Source organism: Neovison vison, chromosome 3, assembly GCF_020171115.1.
Source record: "Neovison vison isolate M4711 chromosome 3, ASM_NN_V1, whole genome shotgun sequence".
NCBI classification, from domain to species: domain Eukaryota; kingdom Metazoa; phylum Chordata; class Mammalia; order Carnivora; family Mustelidae; genus Neogale; species Neogale vison.
The window spans coordinates 51,165,712-51,181,991 of NC_058093.1; the positions used below are offsets into that span (position 1 = coordinate 51,165,712).

The 16,280-nt window shown below is 35.2% G+C and overlaps 1 protein-coding gene across 2 annotated transcripts in view; it reads left to right on the top strand.

Moving 5' to 3' along the window:
* The window catches only part of ARL6IP6 (ADP ribosylation factor like GTPase 6 interacting protein 6), a 38,213-nt gene that overhangs the window by 1,713 nt on the left and 20,220 nt on the right, over positions 1-16,280 (top strand). Inside the window, exons 2-4 of one of the 2 annotated variants that reach the window (XM_044242084.1) lie at positions 315-368; positions 10,456-10,588; positions 11,876-12,230. In XM_044242084.1, coding sequence (XP_044098019.1) covers positions 315-368; positions 10,456-10,588; positions 11,876-11,891 — 203 coding nt within the window. In that variant the 3' untranslated portion in view covers positions 11,892-12,230. Of the gene's footprint in view, positions 1-314; positions 369-10,455; positions 10,589-11,875; positions 12,231-16,280 lie in introns of those variants that run through there. The other variant, XM_044242082.1, reaches the window with a different exon arrangement.

Genomic DNA, 16,280 nt, shown 5'->3' on the forward strand with positions numbered 1-16,280 from the left:
TAAAATACTTTTAGGGGCACCTGGCTGACAGAAGAACATGTGTGATTTGAGGTTTTGAGTTTGAGCCCCACTTTGGGGGTAGAGATAAAATAAATAAAATATTTTCACAATAACTCTAAGAAACTTTGTGTATATGTGGCAGTTGACTCATAAATGCTTTATTTGCATACTGAAGGTTCATAGCTGGTATATGAAATCAGAATTTGGACCCATTTGTTTCTGACTCCACAGGTCCACAATATTTTCCCAGCCTTTAAGCTATTCAAATAGTAAAATCATCTTTTTTACTCTAGCCTTCTTTTTTGTATTTACAGAGTTGCATGCTGAGAATTTAAAGACTGAAGAGGACATAGACACTGGGCTACTTGGTATAACTTAACTGTCACTCGATTTGCTTTTGAGTTCATTTTTATTTTTCGAGATCATGTTTAAAATACAAAGTTTTGAGTAAAATACTTAATCACTTGTGCAATTCATTCAGTCTTAATTTTTTTATTTGTGTTTGTGGTCAATTTTATTAGATTTTGTATATACTTGGTGTGTGTGGGTGTACACCACACATGCTAGAAATACAGTTTGAACATAACTGTTTGTGGCAAAGACCCAGAGACTACTTAACATTTTCTTGCTACTTTCTGGAAAAGTCTCCCTATGCCTTTTCCCAGGAATTAAAAACATACAAAAAAACTTCTTCATGAACTTAGCAAAGATGACATCTTAAGCAGACCTCAGGAGAAACTTAAGTTTATATCTCCTCTAAGCAAATTGTTTTTTTTAAAAATGTAGTAAGTATTGGACATACTTGTACGGGTTATTGACAACAAAGAGTCAGACTTGAGTTTCTATAGAATGCTATACAGAGGTGCGCCTGGGTGACTCAGTCCTTAAGCATCTGCCTTCAGCTTAGGTCATGATCCCAGGGTTCCTGCTTCTCACTGTCCCTCTGGCTGCTGCTAACCCTGCTTTTGCTCTCTCTTTCTGTCATATAAATAAATAAAATCTTAAAAAAAAAAAAAAAAAAAGAATGCCATACAGATTACTAGTGAAAACTTTAAGGGTTTTTTATTTTGTATTTATCTCTTCCTGCCAGAATGATTTTGAAGCATCCAGAGCTTTACTGGTTTGGGATATTTTACTCCTGTTTACTGTTAATTTATTCAGTTAATCATTCAGAATTGGAAAAAAAAAATAGTTGAGATCCTATCCTGCATGTCACCTCCTCTCCTAATTTTAGCTGATCTGTTTAATCTCTTCAAGGCTCATGCCCCACAATGATAAAAAATACAGTCTGACTGATTTTGCAGAAGAGGATACCTTTATATTCAAAATACAGAAACAAATTAGTCTCATGAAAACTTTTCTTGGTCTTCTCAACTTCTTGCATGAGAAGATGTACTTTACAGTTACACATTTTATCAGCGTATGTTGTTACACTGTATCATCTCTAAAAACAGCCAAGGTTATGAGGCTTTTCATAGCATTTATTGATCTGTCAACTTGATGCCACAAGAATAGAACAGAATCTTAAGAACTAGGCATGAATTGTGTGTTGCTATTTAAAAGTGAGAAAACTTCATTCAGTGAACATTTATGGAAAACATAGGGTGGCAGTTGTCATCTGAAGGAATGGCTTGTTCAATATCAAAAGGAATGTAATAAGACTTTGTCGTTTTCCTGCTTCTTTTTCTACTTCCAGTTAGTCTGATATTACTTTTGGATGTGCCTGATAGATACCTAATACTATGACAGCCAATATGAAGATCATTAAGTGTTTGCTAATGGCATGAATTCACTTTCAAGATTCAGGAGCAATCTCAGGAGTGAGGAGAAATTACTGTATCTTTGTGGCCAAAAAACCCTACTAGTTATGCCAAAACAAAAATCCTTATTTTGAACCGATGCTTTGGTGGTCAGATAGAGAGTATACTCAATATCTAGTGAACTAATTCAGTCACTTTCCTGGGGATAACTTTGAAGTGTGCATAGTTTTAACAAATATTCATATTCATTGTAATGTGTAATAGAAAATGCTTTTCTGTAGAAAGAGTATAGAATTCTTAACCTGTCTCAGAGAAGCAGTGCCAAGATGATTAAGCACCTATAAAGCTGAAGTTACTGAAATAACACTTACATTGTTCTAAGCTGGAATTCTCTTCCATTGGGAGAAAATACAGTATAACCTCTCTGCAGAAGAATGTTTTGACTTGACTACTAGCCTCCAGTTAAAAGTCTAATTGAGACAGCTGATTGTTGGAAATAGTCCAGTTTTTTTTTTTTTTTTTTTTTTTTTTTTTCAAATTTTGACTTGCAATCAAATCAACCTTGAGTTAGCTTAGGTATGAAGAAGGATTGCTGCATTAGCTTATTTGTGAAGTAATGCCTGTGGAATTATATCCTTACCTGTTTACAATTGATATAAAAGTTTTTACATGAAGAAACAATCTTTAATAAAAACTGTGTTGAATTTGTCCACTATTTACAGGAAAAGCGGAATGTAGCCTTTTTTTTTTAATTTTTGATTTTTGTTTATTTATCTGACAGAGAGAGATCACAAGTAGGCAGAGAGGCAGGCAGAGAGAGAGAGATGGAAGCAGGCTCCCCGCTGAGCAGAGAGCCTGATGCGGGACTCCATCCCCGGACCCTGAGATCATGACCTGAGCCGAAGGCAGTGGCTTAACCCACTGAGCCACCCAGGCGCCCCAGAATGTAGCCTTTTTAAATCCTGATTTTGTTGTATTTCATTGCACTTATTTTGCCTTGTTTGCTAGGTACCTCATAGGTAAATATAATGTTGGTTTTGTGTATTACCCTTTTTTTGCTGTAATTACTATTGTTCGTACTTGTTGTTATCTTTATATTTCTGTGATTCCTATTTAAATTTTACTGCAGATTGCCTCAAATCTTTAAGAATCACCTGGTTTTTAGAATCAAATAATATAAGCATACTAGCTACTCTCCCTTGAAAGAGTTGTCTTTCTAGAAAGAGTAATAAAAATTTAGCACACTGCAGATTTTTTAATTGCAATTTAAGCGTGGTCCAAGATTGGCATAGCTCATTAAGAGCAAATTTTAGCAACAGCTCTCATTTTAGTATGCTTAAGAATCACCTGGACTTTATTTTAAAAAGTATCTCTAGGTTTTGTTTCAGCTCAGGGTAGAGTCCAAGAATCTTCATTTTTTATAGGTGATTTTGATACCCCACAGTTTAAGAAATAGTTTTGCAGGGTAAGAATCTCATTTTTTTTTTAAAGAAGTGTGGGGTTTTTTTGTTTTTGAAGATTTTATTTTTAAGTAATCTCTATACCCAACATGGAGCTCAAACTTAAAACCATGAGATCAAGAGTCATACATTCTACTGACTGAACCAGCCAGGAGCCCCTAAAAAGTGTGTTTAAAGGCAGTTAAAGTCCTTGCAAGCTGACTAGTGACAGACTAATAAGATATAAGTCCAAATGCCTCTTAAGAAACCCGACTTTTGGGACGCCTGGGTGGCTCAGTTGGTTAAGCAGCTGCCTTCGGCTCAGGTCATGATCTCAGCATCCTGGGATCGAGTCCCACATCCGGCTCCTTGCTCGGCAGGGAGCCTGCTTCTCCCTCTGCCTCTGCCTCTGCCTGCCTCTCTGTCTGCCTGTGCTCGCTCTCTCTCCCTCTCTCTCTGACAAATAAATAAATAAAATCTTAAAAAAAAAAAAAAGAAACCCGACTTTGGGGGTGCTTTGGTGGCTCAGTGGGTTAAAGCCTCTGCCTTCGGCTCAGGTCATGATCCCAGGGTTCTGGGATCGAGCCCCGCGTCGGGCTCTCTGCTCCGCAGGGAACCTGCTTTCTCCCCTCTCTCTCTCTGCCTGCCTCTCTGCCTACTTGTGATTTCTCTCTGTCAAATGGATAAAATCTTTAAAAAAAAAAAGAAAGAAAGAAACCCGACTTTGAAAGGATCTGCAACACTGTCATTCTCTTGTCATCTTTGCCTGAAAGCAGTCTTCTTGGGAAACTCTGTTTATAATCTAAACAAAAAAAGATTCATGATGAGCATGGTATCAGTGCGTTTGGGGAGTTAATTGATCCTAATGGTTAGTAAGGTTATGCTATCAATGTTCCTCTTTATTGGTGAGGTAGACCAGCCAGGAAGATGTAAGAAATGCTGTCACCTGGTTTTGGAACTCATCTCCCTTAATCATCCCTAGGTAGCATTAGAAGGACTTTCCTTTTATAATTGTCCTACAAACGTTCCCTACTGTAAACCATTCCCTACTGTAAGCCTGTTTTTCAAGGAGATAAATAAAACTTAAGTTTACTTAGTTAAATCACATTTTAGTCCTTCCTGCTAAAGGTTCTTCTCAGGCCAGATTGATTGCACTAATATAAAACATAGAAATTAGGTGCACCTGGGTGGCTTAAAGCCTCTGCCCTCGGCTGGGGTTGGGCTCTCTGCTCAGCAGGGAGCCTGCTCCCCGGCACCCTCCGCTGCCTCTCTGCCTACTTGTGATCTCTGTCAAATAAATAAACAAAATCTTTTTTTAAAAAAAGCAAACAGAAATAGGAATTATTTCATTTTTGTACATTAACTTTTGTATCCATCACATTTTCCAAGTTTTATAACTTTTCACATACTTAGTTCTATTTCCAATTTTTACATTTTTTTCATATCTTACTACAGCGTATGATAAAATGACCTTTTATTTGAGGCACGCCTGAAATAAGCACATAAGAAAAACAAAGATAGGCTATTACCGGAAAATGCTTAACCTAAGACTACTGTCATTAAATTAAATGTAGGACTAGTACTTTTAATATACATGTCCTAAGTATTCCATACAGGAATTGTAATTGACTTCATGGAGTTCCTTCAGTCTGAAAAGATTTTTGGTACTTGTCACTCTTGACATCTACTAGTTAATAGTTAACATTAAGTCTCTCTTGTGGCTAAGACCAGATATGTAGCATTTTGCATTGTCAGGGGCTATTCTTGTTTGTTTGTTTTTTAAGATTTTATTTATTAAGAGAGAGAGTGTGAGAGAGAGCATGAGAGCTTAGAAGGTCAGAGGGAGAAGCAGACTCCCCATGGAGCTGGGAGCCCAATGCGAGACTCGTTCCCGGGACTCTTGAGATCATGACCTGAGCCGAAGGCAATTGCTTAGCCAACTGAGCCACCCAGGTATATTCTTGTTTTTAAGCTACCCATCTAGTTCTCCTTTATGATTGAGGTTTGATAGGCTTGTGAACATTTACAGAGATGATTGATATAATACTGAGTTCAATCAAAGATGAAAACAATTAAAAAAAAAAGATGAAAACAATTCATTTGAAGAGTTTATCAGTTATTTACTCTGCCAAGAGATAAGAGAGACTCTACTCTCATGATTTCATAAGATAGAACATTAGAATCTTGGTAAAAATTTCCAAGACAAAGGATGCGTTGGAAAGTGACCCGTTCTCTTAGAAAGGCACAGGTTGAAAACAACCATTCAGTTTCTTCCTTACAGTGAAAAATAATTGAAACTGTGAACTTAAACTATTTTCAGTGAATGTATTGAGCGTTGTAATTTGAGGCCAGTATGTATTAAGGATATGATATAGTGCTCTCTGCAGCTGGGTGAGGTAACTCAAGTAATCATTGAAAATTTCACAAATATGTTCTCCTGTGGCTGTGTTTGTAAAATTGTGTGTATTGCTTATTAGTTAAAGAATGACGACTAAGGCAAAAAAGAAGAGAAAAACAAAAGCCCAAAAGTACTGGAAAAATGAAACCAAAATTTTAGATAATTTACCTGAGTTTTAGATCTTTTTAATTTCTATTTTCTATAATTAATGATAATGACTCTCAATAAAAAAAACTTTGTTTATTATTATATGATCTCTGGTATGAGAAATTTGAGAGGCAAGGCGGGAAGTTGTGGGGGGTAGGGAGGGAAAAATGAAACAAGATGGGATCTGGAGGGAGACAAACCATAAGAGACTCTTAATCTCAGTAAACAAACAGGGTTGCTGGGGGTGGGAGGTTTAGGGATAGGGTGGCTGGGTCATGGACATTGAGGAGGGTGAGTGCTGTGAGATGTGTAGGCCTGGTGATTCACAGACCTGTACCCCTGGGGCAAATAATATATTACATGTTAATAAAAATATTAATTAATTTTTTAAGAAGAAAAACTTTGTTTAAAGAAAAGCACAAATTTAAGCTTAGAAAAATATAAGTAACATTCAGCAATTAATAATACTTTTAACCTTTGTGGTATGCCAAACTTTATTAATTTTTTTACATGTGTTATTTCACCTAGTATTGCCAACCTTCCTGCATTCATTCACATAAATTATCTTCTGAACCAAAATTCACAACAATGTATATTAAAATTTTTATGTCACTAGATAGCTTAGGCACAACAGTAAGGCCAAAATAATATGGGTTATTAGCAAGAATTATCATTGGCAGCCAAATTATTTGTCTTAAAAATCATTGCAGGTCTCCTTACTATAGAAGTGTAATGAGAAGCCCACATTGGGAACTCTAATCCCCAAGAAATTGGGATCTGGGAGATGTTTCTTAGGCCAATCAAGTAAAACTTGAACTGGCATTAGAATTAGCTGGAAGACTTAAAACTTATCTTACTAGACTTCGCCTGTTCTAGAGTTTCTGATTCAGTAGGTGTGGTATGGAACCCACAAATTCTTCATTTTTAATACATTTCTAGGTGATGCTTATGCTTCTAGTTCATGAGAATCACTGGTCTAGTAGTTCACAAACCTGACATAATCAATAACAAAATCCTGCAGATTTTCTTTTTTCGAAATTAAAAGATAGCAAAACCTATCCTTACCTACTCAAAGTTGAAGCCACTTGATTGGCTACATGTTTGAATGCTCAATGTAAGTCAAGGTCTATTGGACCCATTTTTTAATTCTCTTGAACAATACTGTTTGTAAAACGGGTATTTCATGACTTTTATTCTTTCTTGGGACATCTTCCAGAGACTAGTTATGTTTTTGATGGAATGAAGCTTATTTAATCTTGAAATATTGGTCTGTTGGATCCTTTTATAAATCTAAGATACATCCTGGGATTTTAGTGATCTTTTCTATATCTCAATTCTTTTTCCCTAGTCACTCTCTCTCTCTCAAATGAACAAATAAATCTTAAAAAAATGGTGGAATCATAAATTATGCAATAGAATTATGGCTATGTGTACTGATAGAAACGTCTCATCAGTATGTGAGAGTAGCAAAGCACAGGACAGTTTTTCTGGTGAGAATTCTGATTGCTTTTAGGAGTGGAATTGGCTAATTGAGGTAGGAAGACTTTAACTTTTATATGCTTTTGTACTGTTTACAAATTATGTTAACTTGATAAAATGGAGTTAGCATTAGTTGTCAAGTTTTTGACTTCAGGATTCTGGAGGAGGGTACTTGTTAAGATTCAGTTGTTGCTAGTTGCCAACTTGTATGGCTTTTCTGCTTGTTCACAAACAAGTTGAGTCACTTTCTGAAGCATAAGCACTTTTAGACTATGATATTACTGTGTACTTTTGTAGACCTTTCATTGTGAATCTGCTTTTATCAGTGGTGTAACTGTTGATTAGTTCAAAGTGAATATAAGATAAGAAAACTCAAAATGAGGCAAACACTTAGATTGGGGAATAGTGCTCAGTTTTGAAAACTCAAGGATATTCTTGTATCAATTTTGACAGGTGTTCTGTTAAAGAACCTGAATGAAAAAGCTTGATGGACTCTAGATAACCTCATACTTTGTAAATTTTTAATCTGTTATTTTGTGTCTTTCTCATTTTTTTTAAGATGTTTAGAAGTTTCCACCATTCCACAACAGTCCATAGATAGTTGATTTTTCATAATTACTATCTTTGTTCTGCAGACTTGTGTTATATAATATTAAACGTGTAAACTTGTCAATTATTTTCTTGCCTTTAGCAGTATTCATCTAAATAATAACAAGTAATAGCTATTTGGCAGAATAACCATCATTAAGTTGTAGCTGTACATTAAGTACACTTATAATTTTTATTTTGGTCCCGTATCTCACTGTGTTGGCAGGAAGGTTGTACCTCAGTCTCTGCTGAGATTCTGTCTACCTAGTCCCAGATTGGGTTAAGGTTCTGAAGTGTGACACTATGCCAGAACATTGGGGTGGGGTGCAACCTAGTCCTCAAAACATTTTCTCAAATGAGTTAGTTACTGCTGAAACATCTTGCTTTCTGGTAAGGAAGGCCTTTCAGATATTGCATTTTTTTTTTAAAGATTTTTTTTTATTTATTTATTTGATAGAGATCACAAGTAGATGGAGAGGCAGGCAGAGAGAGAGAGAGATGGAAGCAGGCTCCCTGCTGAGCAGAGAGCCTGATGCGGGACTTGATCCCAGGACCCTGAGATCATGACCTGAGCCAAAGGCAGCAGCTTAACCCACTGAGCCACCCAGGCGCCCTCAGATATTGGATTTTTAAGCCACATCACCATCTGCTCTTTCTGTGCCCCACTTTGGGGAGGGACATCTGTAGACTTGGCTCTGGGCCCATCTGCCAAGATATTATAATCCCTCTGGACTGTTGTGTGGCCTCTCCATGGCTCTGCCAGGAAGACCCGGCAGTACTACCCGCCTTCTCCATGCATACACGCAAGAGCAGACATATCACTTTCTTCAAACAAGGAGAAATCTTTCTCACCTGTGCATTAAGCCCTCTTTCTTTCTCCCTGTTCTACACAAACATTTTATTTGTATCCCAATCAACTCATTATCTTTGCTGTGTATTCAAGATATTTTGTGTTGATCTACCCTCTTGCTTATTATTTATCCTAGGTTGCTTAATCATTTTGCAACATAAAAACCAAAGAGACATTGTGGCTGTTTCTCTTTCTCACATCCTTCTGGGGCCATGAGTGCTCAGTTTGTTATCTCTGAGAAAGGGGGTAAAGGAAAGGGAACTAGTGAGAAAAAATTAGGGTTAATCATTCAAAAAATAGATTTGCCACAGTATTTCTTAATACTTCATTGCCGTGAGTTTGTCTCTTAGCTGTTTTATCAGTCTGTTACTGGGCTTTTTATGGTTTATAAACAGACTGATGCATATATTTCTTAACTACTTGCTAAAAGACATCTTGGTTGCACATTTTGTGCAGCCAGGAAATTTGGTAATTCATGTCATTCTCAACTGTAGTCTTCTCAACCTTTCCTCCCTCTGGTACTACTGAGGCCTTTGACACACAGTCATCAGTGGTCTTGGCATAGTAAACTCTCTTAAAGAGGCAGTTTGAATATGTATCTAAAAACTGTCAAATTGGGGCAACTGGTTGGCTCAGTTATAAAGTGTTTGCCTTCAGCTCACGTCATGAGCCTTGCATGGGGCTCCCTGCTTGGTGGGAAGGCTGCTTCTCCCTCTCCCACTCCCCTGCTTGTGTTCCCTCTCTCACTGTCTCTCCCTCTCTCTCTCTCTCAAATAAATAACTAAATCTTAAAAATAAAAACTGTCTAATTTATTCCCTCTATTCTCACTTTGTTCATTTCCCTTATTCCATTTCTCTGTCTTTTACCCCTTCCATGCGTCCAATATAATACCATCCTTTTGACTTTAGAGTTCTTTGAGAAAATCTTGCAGTCTTCCACTTTGAAACTAGAACCTAGGGTCCCAACCCATTTTAAATTGGGAGTTAACCTTTGTTCATATACTGAGGAAAATTGAAGAATCTGATGAGGTTTATAATGTTTATAGGAAAGCTATAAAGAGTAGATACCATAAAATTAATTCTTATGTCAAAAGTGCATGATATGGAACGAAAGGAATCACGTAATACTAGTTAATAAATGATAGCAAGCTATGATTCACAAAGTAAGTGAAAAATGTCGAAACATTTTAACAGTGAAGTATTTTAACTATTTTTCCTATAGTTGAATTTTATAAAGCTGAAGATAAGTTCTATTCTTAAGTTGAATTTGTACTCTTTTCCCCATGTTAAATAATAGGAATTTTAAACTATTAAAATGTTATTTATTTTTAATTATTTTTTTATTATTAACTTATAGTTGAAATGATAAGATGTTAAATGATATGACTTATTTTTTTTTCTTTATTAAAAGATTTTATTTATTTGAAAAGAGAGTCAGTGAGAGCATGAGCTGGGGGAGAAGGGAGAGGGAGAAGAGAGGCAGACTCCCTGCCTGCTGACCGGGGGACCCAATGGCGGGGCTCAATCTCAGGACCCTGGGATCATGACCTGAGCTGAAGGCAGATGCTTAACGCACTGTGCCACCCAGGTGCCCCTAAATGATATGACTTCTAATTTAGTATTTTATGCTTTTGCATGAGTTTGCTTGTACTAAGCTCAAATCTCTCTTACGTGTTACCTACAAGCAGTTCAGAAGTTCAAAAATACACATAATCTTTTGAACATGAAGATACTGGTTTACTTTAAATTGCTTTGGTGTTAATAATTAAGTTTTTCTCCTCTCTTTCCATTAAGGATTCTGGACTCTACTTATAATATCTCTATCTGCTGGATTCTCCTGCTGTAGCTTTTCTTGGACAGTGACTTATTTTGATTCTTTTGAACCAGGAATGTTTCCTCCTACTCCTCTTTCACCAGCCAAGTTCAAGTAAGTATTCCTGTTTCTTCTTTTTAACCCATTCCAATTCTGTTGAAATGCTAAAACAGATAGGAGCCAGAGGCTGCTTTATGTAAGATAACATGTTGAGGTCCCTGCCTCTGTAAAATATAAATGACTTAAGGTTTTCAGTTTGGCTCAGCCTTTAGATAACTGGAGAATATTTTAAACTCCTTGCCTAGATAATGTAATGGTAGTTTAAAAAATGAAATTCAAGAAATGATCTAAAAAAATAAGGAACTTTGATTGCTATTTATCCTTTTGGGATGGAATTTCATTTAAACAGTTTATGAAGGCTAAATTTATATCAGCAATGTGAAAGTTTTACTAAATGCATGTATAAATGGTCAGATTAATATCAGTTTAATAATTGGATTAGACTTTTCCTTAGATTTCAGTTTTGTTTAATAATTAGCAAGCATTTATGACACCCAGTTTATATCTCTAGATCAAATTAGATGCATTTCATTGTGGAACAACAATAAATTTCTTTGGTCTGTATTTTCTGTATTTCAAAGACTTTCAGAAAATTGAGTAGGCAGTGTTCTAATCTAGTTTATTTAGGTCAGGAAAACTCGGGTTTTAAATATTATAAATTTCCAAATAAGAGAGTTCTATAAACTGAGGGGTTAGGGAAAAGGTGAAGAGTAGGAAATAAATTTTAGTTTAAGATATGTATATTACCAGAGTATTGTTGTTATTGTTGCTGTTATTACTACCAGCTTCAGCTTACTTCATGGACAGCTTGTAGAGATCAAATAAAATCTATTTGAGGGACTCTATAAATAGGAAGTTTACTACTAACAATACTTATTGATAATCGTTGTATTACCAGCTCTTATTATTAGTAAACTTATATTTTTCTATCTTATATATAGATCTTTAACACTTCTGGATTCACTTCAGTTGTAATATGTGCGTGTATTTTAAACATCTTAACAAATCTCTATACTGTATATGAAACATAAATCATACCCTTGGCAATAAATTTTGTATATGTGTTAGAAGTCATTGATGAGTAATTAATAATCTAAATTGATTAAGTTCTACCCAGCAGCTCAATACCATCCCATAGTTTACATGAGTACCATTCAGTTGCCAACTTTATTTTGCTATGCAATATTCTGTTCAATTCAAATTTATATTTCTGCTGCTTGATGACATTAATTACTTGGTAACAAGGGATGTGCATCTAATGTTGATAATATAATTAGGCTCCTTTCATAGGCAACCAAAAATCATAATCTTACACATTTTTTTCCTTTTATTTCTTTATAGCTCACTTCTCTCCTGATTCCTAGCTATTTAATAGATCTTGCAGCCTGGATATCAGAATGCACCCTGCACTTAAAATTATTAAGACTCCAGCCTGTCTTTAAGACATCAGTCTCCATTCACTTATCAAGGCTTGAAACCCTTTTTCACTGCATTTATCCTTTGCCAAATGGATATCCTTTGCCTTTTGGATTGTTATTGGAATACTTTGTCTTTGTACCCTCAGTGTTTTTGCCCTTTTTAAGGCCTTGGCCAGTGACCTTCAATCCGTCATCTCCCCTACTCCAGACTTTCACTTTTCAAATTCATCCTGTATATTGTTAGCTCTGTAAAAGCAGATCTTAGTCACACTCTTCCTTGTTTAAAAGCCTTCAGTGGTTTTCTCACTGCCTTCAAACTGATGTCACCTTCCAAGTCCAGCAGAACAGTCCTTCCCCAAGTGATTCTACCCAACTTTTCCAGCTTTATCTTTAGCTATTTCTCCAGTGCACCCTGTTCTGTATCCACATAATCACATTACCCTGGCATCCCATGAATAAACTGTACTTCTGAGATGCCATGACTTTACTCTTGCTATTTTCTCTTCCTGGAATATCATTTTCCCTTGTAGATTCTCTTCTACCCCCACCAGAATTCATAAGTCTTAAAGATATTAGAAGCTTTTGGAGTTAGAGAAAAGCATTTCAGTATTCTATTTAGAAACTGGAATTCTGTGGATATTTAACTAATTTCTTAAAAATCATCTTTGCATTTCAAGGTACCTGGGGTGTCTCAGTTGGTTGAGCATCTGACTCTTGATTTTTAGTTCAGGTCATGATCTCAGGATCATAGGATCCAGCCCCAGAGCCCAATGTGGGGCTGTGTGCTGAGCAGGCAGTCTGCTGCAGAATCTTTCCCTCTCCATCTGCCCTTCCTCCTGCTCACTTGTGCATGTACACACATGCTCTCTCTCTCTCAAAATAAATGAGTAAATCCTTTTTAAAAAATTGTCTTTGCATTTTTAAAAAGGTTTTATTTGTTGAGAGAGAGTTTAAGAGAAAGGGCTTGTACAAGCGGGAGAGGGGCAAAGGGAAAGGGAGAAGCAGACTCCCGACTGAGCAGGGAGACCAGTGTGGTGTTCCATTCCCAAGCCCCCCAGGATCATGAACCGAGCCTAAAGTAGATGCTTAACCAACTGAGCCATCCAGGTGTCCTGTCTTTGCATTTTGTATTAAACTAGAACCAGTATTGATAGACCTCTGTTTTCAGTGTGTTATTAGTCATTCAATTTATTTTTTTAAAGATTTTACTTTTTTAAGTAATCTGTACACAAGATATAGGGGTGTAGAATTCACAACCCTGAGATCAAGAGTCTCATGCTCCTCTGACTAAGCCAGCCAGCTGCTCTTACTAATTAAATTTTAATATGAGGTAGTGTCAGATTAGTGACTCAGATTGCATATTTCTCAGCCCTAGAGCCACAGTTTTAAAATATGTACATTATGTTCACATGTATATATTTGAATTTCTTTCAATTTGTAAATTGGGTAATTTCATTTTATATATTATAAATCAACTATTAAATACCCAGGGCCGTGAGTGAAACTGTCATTTAAAATTACCATATGTTGATACAAACACAGTCCAAAAAAAGGCATATAGTAAATATAGTGATAGATGATGGCATATTAACAGAAACTAGACGACAAAAGTAGATATAATATAGAGTTAATTGATGAAACTAAGTTTTATAGTGAAAATCCTGCCCTCTAGTGGTTGTAGAAAATAATGCAATAACTGTACTACGAAATATCAAAATAAGTATATTCTCTATGTCACCAGTAGAGTGAGAGCTTGTACAAGGAAAGGACTTCTGTACCTTTTGAGAAAGTTGAAATAATCAGACTTCATTTTCTTAGAAATCATATTGATACATTTCAATAATTTATAATATGTATTTATAAAAATATCTTTGTAACAGGCTATTTTATAACTTAAACAATGATGTTAATATAAATATTTTTCCTGATTAAATGAAAGTAGTACAAATTCTTTGTTGAAAATTCAAAGAAAAAAACAAAAAAAAATAATGGGAAAACTTACAAACAGAAAGTGGCTGCCAACATTTTAATGTATATCTTTACATTCTTTTCATATTTTAAAAATTAAATTTGGAATCATAATAGATATACTGTTTAATAAACCATTTTTATTTAACATTATGTTTTATAATATGTATATAATATGTTTATATTATTTAACATTATTTCTTTTGAATTTTTTTCAGTATTTCTTTTGAATTTTCAGTGTTTTAAATATTCTTTAAAGACGTCATCATATGTCAGTTTATTTTTATTTTTTATTTTTTTTGTCAGTTTATCTTTAAAGGGAAATTTAATATAAATGATAGCTAGAGTCTAAGATAATTTATTAAGCAGGGATTTGCTTAACTAGAGACTAAAGAAAAGCAGGATAGTTAAGAATCATAAAATGAAGGGACTTTTTCCCTTATTTTTTAAATTTCTAGTACCATGAGTATCAGACATGATGAGAGTAAAATAATAGTGTCTAACTGGTTTTTTTAAAAAGTAGTCTTTTGCTCTCCTTTGCAGATTTTAAACATTTGGGCTTTTTTCTCCCCCAAATAAGCTAACTGGTAAAAGTGGAGAAACTTTTCTCCACTAATTGGTAAAAGTGGAGAAGCCACAGTATACATGGGCCTCTCAGTAGTTTATCCCTAAAAATATAAAGTCCTGAAGGGAAGAAAAAAACAACATGTACTGATATTTAGTAAATATTATGTGAAAGGTCTAATGAAATCAGCAATTTGAATGAATAATTCAATGATAGAGTTGAGATTAGAAATAAAGTCTTTTTCTTGTATTCATTAAAGTATTTTTTCATATTTATTCTTCTATGTTTGTTAGGTATTTTCTTAGCTGAGGCCACTACAACAAAGTACCATACACTGGTGGCTTACAAACAACAGAAATTTGTTCCTCTCACAGTTGTGGAGACTGAAAGTCTAAGATCAGGGTGGCAGCTTAGTTGGGTTCTGATGAGAACTATCTTCTGGGTTGCACATGGCCTCCACATTGTATCTTCACAAGACTGAGAACAGGTTTCACTCTCATGATCTCATCTCATCCTAATTACCCCCAAAGACCCTACCTCCTAAGGGTAAGGTTTTAACACATAAATAGGAGAAAGTGTGGAAGGGGGTACAAGCATAGTCCATAACAAAATTTAGAAATTTTCGCTTTAGGAAATAACAAAGAACTTTGCAAGGTATGTTTTCAGACAGATATTTAATGGACTTCAAAAGGCATATTAAGAAAAATTATTACACTGACTTAGCAAGCTGGGTTAAAAGGTATACTGTATTGTTACACACACAGACTTCTCTATTAGGAAGCATTTTCTTTGTGTATTTGAATCAAATATACTTTTAAATCATTTTCTTAAAATTTCTGAAAATATGTTAACCATGTTAAATAATGAGAGAGAGGCAGTAACTTCAGATTAAAGTGTCTATATAGGCTTTCCTTACTTCTCATACTTTGTAATTCATTATTTTTCTCTTCCAGGCTGCTTAATCAGCATCTCCAGTTCACTTCACATTAGTTTTCCCCATTCATTCATTCATTCAGTTTTCTTAGGGATTTCTGAGCTTGCAAATGTAACTGTGTGGTTAATCAGTATTTCATATTGTGGTTATCTGCTTTAATTATAGTTTCCAGGAGTTAATGCATCTAGGAATGTGACCTACCCATCCAAAGATATCTCGGTATTTAAATCTTCCTGATTGGGGAGGAAGCTAGGTATGGCTAAGGGTGCCTTGAAGCTGCATTTTTCCTAACAGTGAATTTCACATTACCTGTGCCCCATCTAGTGGAGCAATAATGTAGCTGCAGGTTTATAGTTACTCAGCATGCTAAAAATAAAAACCATTCAATTAATTATAATAGGTCCCACTTAGGGTAGAAATGTTACTTTGCAGTCTAGAAATAAATTTAGTGGAAAATGATAATGTAAGTGATGGGTTTAGCAAACAATAAGTGTTGAAAACTCATTTTTTTAATTAAGAATCAAAATATTTAATAATGGTGATATGAAGAACAGTGAAAGTGGTCATTAAATTTGTCTGCTTTGCAGTGATTTTATGTAGAGTCAGTCAGGGGTCAAGGGCCAACCAATATTCTTAAGTTAAGGGTGTTCCTTCATTGCAGTCAATAGTGTTGGTTAACAAAAGTCTTATTGTTGGAATGAAAAAATGTGCATTTAGATCAAAATTAAAATTTAACAGTGTATGACTATAACCTTCAAGCCAAGAAGTTAATTTTGTAGGGATAGGGTTATTATTTTGTGCTAGAAATATCGACAAAGACTTATTTTCAAGGAGAAAAAAATCAGTGTTTGTGTTAAAATT